The 4,472-nt window shown below is 47.1% G+C and overlaps 1 protein-coding gene across 1 annotated transcript; it reads left to right on the forward strand.

The window, feature by feature from the left end:
- The first annotated feature begins 342 nt into the window (after positions 1 to 342).
- On the forward strand, positions 343 to 1,821 carry LOC109751294 (peroxidase 1). Its single transcript, XM_020310187.4, has 3 exons — positions 343 to 650; positions 737 to 922; positions 1,008 to 1,821. The coding sequence occupies exons 1-3, from the start codon at positions 441 to 443 to the stop codon at positions 1,593 to 1,595; spliced, it is 984 nt and encodes a 327-aa protein (XP_020165776.1). The 5' UTR covers positions 343 to 440; the 3' UTR covers positions 1,596 to 1,821.
- Positions 1,822 to 4,472: the final 2,651 nt, after the last annotated feature.

Consider the following 4,472-nt stretch of genomic DNA (forward strand, 5'->3'; position numbering starts at 1 on the left):
TGAGATTCCCACGTTCGCAAACTACCAGTAGGTGGCATTCACTCTGGCCTTCTGTTGATTAGAACTTGGCAGCGAATTTCGCTCCGTGATGAATAATTGTTTAATGGGTTGATCTACCGACGTGCTTCTGTCTTGGTCTGGCCGTCCGGCCGCCTCTACATTATACATGCGGTGCGCCGCCGGTGTACCTGCCATGGCAAAGATTCCGCAGAGTGCAAACAAGGAACAACTCATTAAACCATGGGAATTTTACCTGCTGCTCCGGAGGACAGCCCACCACATGCAGGCGTGGGGACACTCCGGCGCTATATATTTCCCCGGCGCCAGTCCATCAGCAGCAGCAGCTCAAGCTTTCCCTGATTAATCAGCTACCTAACTGCCATCATCGTTTCTTGCATAGCCAAGCAAGAAACAAGCTTCTTGGCCGAGAGCCCGAGAATATGGCGTGCAGGGCTGCGACGATGGTGGCGGTGCTGCTCGCGGCGGTGGCGGCGACGTGCGCGCGGGCGCAGCTGCACGACAAGTTCTACAGCGAGTCGTGCCCCAGCGTGGAGGACGTCGTGAGGAAGGAGATGGTGAGGGCGCTGTCACTGGCGCCCAACCTCGCCGGGCCGCTCCTCCGGATGCACTTCCACGACTGCTTCGTCAGGGTAAGCTGCATTTGCATGCATCAGTATCTGCCCGTACCCCGATGTGTGCTGTGCTATGGCCTGACCAGTGAGCGCCATGAATGCAGGGATGCGACGGCTCGGTTCTGCTGGACTCGGCCAACAAGACGGCGGAGAAGGATGCGCAGCCGAACCAGACGCTGCGAGGGTTCGGCTTTGTCGAGAGGGTGAAGGCCGCGGTGGAGAAGGCCTGCCCCGACACCGTCTCCTGCGCCGACATCCTCGCCCTCATTGCTAGGGACGCAGTATGGCTGGTGAGTCGACTACTAGACCATTTTACAAATGACACGGTACGTGTGGAAGCCAAATTCTAATGCTGCTCGATCATGGTTTCTCCAGAGCAAGGGTCCATTCTGGACAGTTCCTCTCGGCCGGCGAGACGGCAGCGTGTCCATTTCCAACGAGACCGACGCTCTGCCACCCCCGACCTCCAACTTCACCGTGCTCACCCAGCTCTTCGCCGCCGTGAACCTCGACGCAAAGGACCTTGTCGTCTTGTCCGCCGGGCACACCATCGGGACGTCGCACTGCTTCTCCTTCTCCGACCGGCTCTACAACTTCACCGGCATGGAGAACCCCAGCGACATCGACCCCACTCTGGAGCCGCAGTACATGATGCGGCTAAAGAGTAAGTGTGCCAGCCTCAACGACAACACCACCCTCGTGGAGATGGACCCCGGCAGCTTCAAGACCTTCGACACCGACTACTTCAAGCTGGTGAGCAAGCGGAGGGGCCTCTTCCACTCCGACGGCGCCCTCCTCACCGACCCCTTCACCCGTGCCTACGTCCAGCGCCATGCCACCGGCGCCTTCAAGGACGAGTTCTTCGCCGACTTCGCCGCCTCCATGATCAAGATGGGCAACGCCAACCAGCTCACCGGAAGCCAAGGTGAGATCAGGAAGAAGTGCAGCGTGGTCAACCATTAAACCACCGATGAAGTACAAGGCTGTTTTGACTTGTAACATCCTTTTTCCTTGTAAATTACTGTAAGATTGTTATAGCTCCTTTCTCTCCCAAATCTTTTTCTTTCATTAATTTATTGTTTCCTTACAACCATGTTAGTTCCTTGTACACACACTTTGGTATTGCCACCTCCGACGTGTCGTCCATTGTCATCTGGAGATTATTCATGTCACGGTTACCAGTTTTGTCTAAGTTTGTCTTTGTTTTATTTTAGATTGTTACATAATGTTTTGTTGTGATTTTTGTTTTACCTCAGAGCATATCATAATGTTTCACATGTACAAGTAAAAAGAAGAGTTACTGTCAGATTATCTTTATTTAGTTATTTGGGGCAGGATGGCTAGCAACCATCAAATTTTGCGGCATTGACTGTTGGCACTGCCGTGCATTTGGTCTCTTCTTGTTAGAAAGTTTATCTTTATGTTTAGTTGTGTATCTGTGACCACCAAGTGCACAAGCACGAAGAACGATAGATCCAAGGTACTACCTCTGTCTAGGTGTATAAGTCATCTAAGGTTGTGCGCCTGACACTGGTCCAGGCGGAGGAAAAAACGAGAGAACTTAGTGTTTATTTGCTAATAAATAGCATTGCATACAATGGACTGACCATTGTATGTCATGTCATTGAAAGCATACATGTCTTACATTTTTTATTGGATGATTCCTTTATTTATGTCAAGAAATAAGAAATGATGTGGAAGTTAATGCACTGTGCCTAAGTGTTTTTAGATTATTTGGTTTTCCTAAGGTGACTTATACACCTAGACGCGGAGTCATTAAGAAAAAAAAATTCAGAATTTTATTAATATTTTTACTATTTTTTTATTTTACTGTTCATTAGGGTGCATTTGAGCTCATGTCTAGATGCTTCGTGTCCTCTTTTCAAGGCGTTTATAGACCTAAGAATACGCGGCTTCCTTAATTTTCCTCCTCCACAAGAGCAGTGATGGTCGAAGTAAAAAAAAATCCTATAAAAAGTGTCCGGTGGTAGCTTGTAAGGAATCTCATTCTTATGGGGGGGGGGGGGGATTTCATATCAAGTGTGGTGTGAAGAGATCTCCTCTTAGTTGTGCTGGAAAAGACGACGCCGAAAGGCGCATAGACACCCTTAGGTGCTAGGCAACGACCAAACGACTCGCCTAGGACATAAGAGAAACTCTAGGCATGCAAAAGAAAAATTATCTACTCAAATGAGATATCATGATACATTGCATAGATGGGCCAAACGGGCCTAGGCTATATTCTAAAGGCTAGTCATGGTAGTTTACGCATTTATATGCTCTAAATTAATATTGATACACATATATTACCCCAAATACACCCTAATAGCCAAAACTATACATGCACCTAGGCTACGCCTAAGGCGCTTAAGCACCACTTAGGTGCTAGGAGAAGGCCAAACTCCTCTCGTTTATGCCTAGAGCTTTCTGCAACCTTGCCTCTCGGTGAAAAATTATCTCACCTCTTGTCGATGCAAGAGGTTCTCTATCATATCTTGTTGATCAACGGAATTCTTGTTCACCCTTCTTGATGGTTTTACCTTGATATCTTTTACTAGAAGAGTAGGGCTTTCATGTTTTAGTGGAATAGAGCTTATACTAAATTTGATGTCTAACACGAACTTTGTATACACCTTCTTATGTTGTTTTTTCACTACTACCACAGAAGTGCATGTATTTCTTTTGAAGTTTAATGTTTTCCTCATATATTTAATTGTGTTAAGGGCTAAAATATAGAAAAAATCATTTTTAGGTTGGTTAGGGATCAAAGAGACAAGGAGACAAGATGAGGAACAGGACAAAAGCCAACTCATGACGACCACTAGGGAGTCCATGCAATTGGCCCATGTGTCCAACCTTGTTGTGTGGGTTCATTGCATGACCCACATAGTACCCCCACCCCACCCCCGCCCAACCGCGCTTGCTCGTCTGAGGGCTTTTCCTTCACCCCTATATCTCCTTCATCTATTTATTTCAATTTTTTAGCGATGGTTGTACACTAAATCTTTATTTGCATGAGATATATGAGGATAACAATAGATCCAATCTCTGAAAAGGCTTTCTCTCGATCCAATCTAGATTAGCCAACTCAAATAAATAGATGTACTATGTACTCTCATGATTACACTTGAGTGGTGTCCTTTTGCGGCTACCATTTTTGCAGTAGTAACTGTGCAGCTCTCTCTCTCTCTCCCCCATGACTTCCCTAAAGGCATTTATTATCACATAATATGTCTATTCAGAACTCTCAATTCAAGTACTTTCTCTCTAAATGTTTCAATAGAAGAAAAGTCATAGGTTTTGGATGCTCGAAATAAGCTCATCACAACCCCTTTTTTTCTAAACACATGGTGATCGAAGTTGTATTAATTATAAAGCACCTGGATTGGATGAATTCTCAATCGAATCTATCAAACCTTCTAGGAGTCGTGGAGTTATCTGAAACCCTCCATGTTGATCACCCTGAGCTTTCAAGACTATTCTTTGTGCAATTGTTTTGTCAGCAGTAATCTTGATCACGGCCTCATGCAGCGACCTAGCCGAGTCACGTTCGTGTGTGAGTAGCGGCCGGGATTCCATCTACATGCATGGCTGGTTAGTTAGTGGGCTAGCTACAAGGCTGGGCGTGAGCGATTCTAGTATGCATGCTAGCTGAGTTGGTTAGTGCATGGAGGTGTGGCGTCGTGGTAGTTAGTAAGTGCTGTTAGTGGCCGATGGAGGCGGCTAGGCTGTGTGTGGCCTTGCATATTTAAGTGGCTGGTGGTGTGTGTGGGGCAGAGTTTGAGCTCGCCGGAAATACAAGGGGTTGTTCGTCGGGCGGAGCCGTTTGTGCGCCGGGAA

The sequence above is a fragment of the Aegilops tauschii genome, chromosome 1 (genome assembly GCF_002575655.3).
Source record: "Aegilops tauschii subsp. strangulata cultivar AL8/78 chromosome 1, Aet v6.0, whole genome shotgun sequence".
NCBI lineage: Eukaryota > Viridiplantae > Streptophyta > Magnoliopsida > Poales > Poaceae > Aegilops > Aegilops tauschii.

Coding starts and splice junctions, on each gene's coding strand:
- LOC109751294 (XM_020310187.4), top strand. CDS start 441: ATGGCGTGCAGGGCTGCGACGATGGTGGCGGTGCTGCTCGCGGCGGTG. Junction 651..736: donor TCCACGACTGCTTCGTCAGG/GTAAGCTGCATT, acceptor CCATGAATGCAG/GGATGCGACGGCTCGGTTCT. Junction 923..1,007: donor CTAGGGACGCAGTATGGCTG/GTGAGTCGACTA, acceptor TGGTTTCTCCAG/AGCAAGGGTCCATTCTGGAC.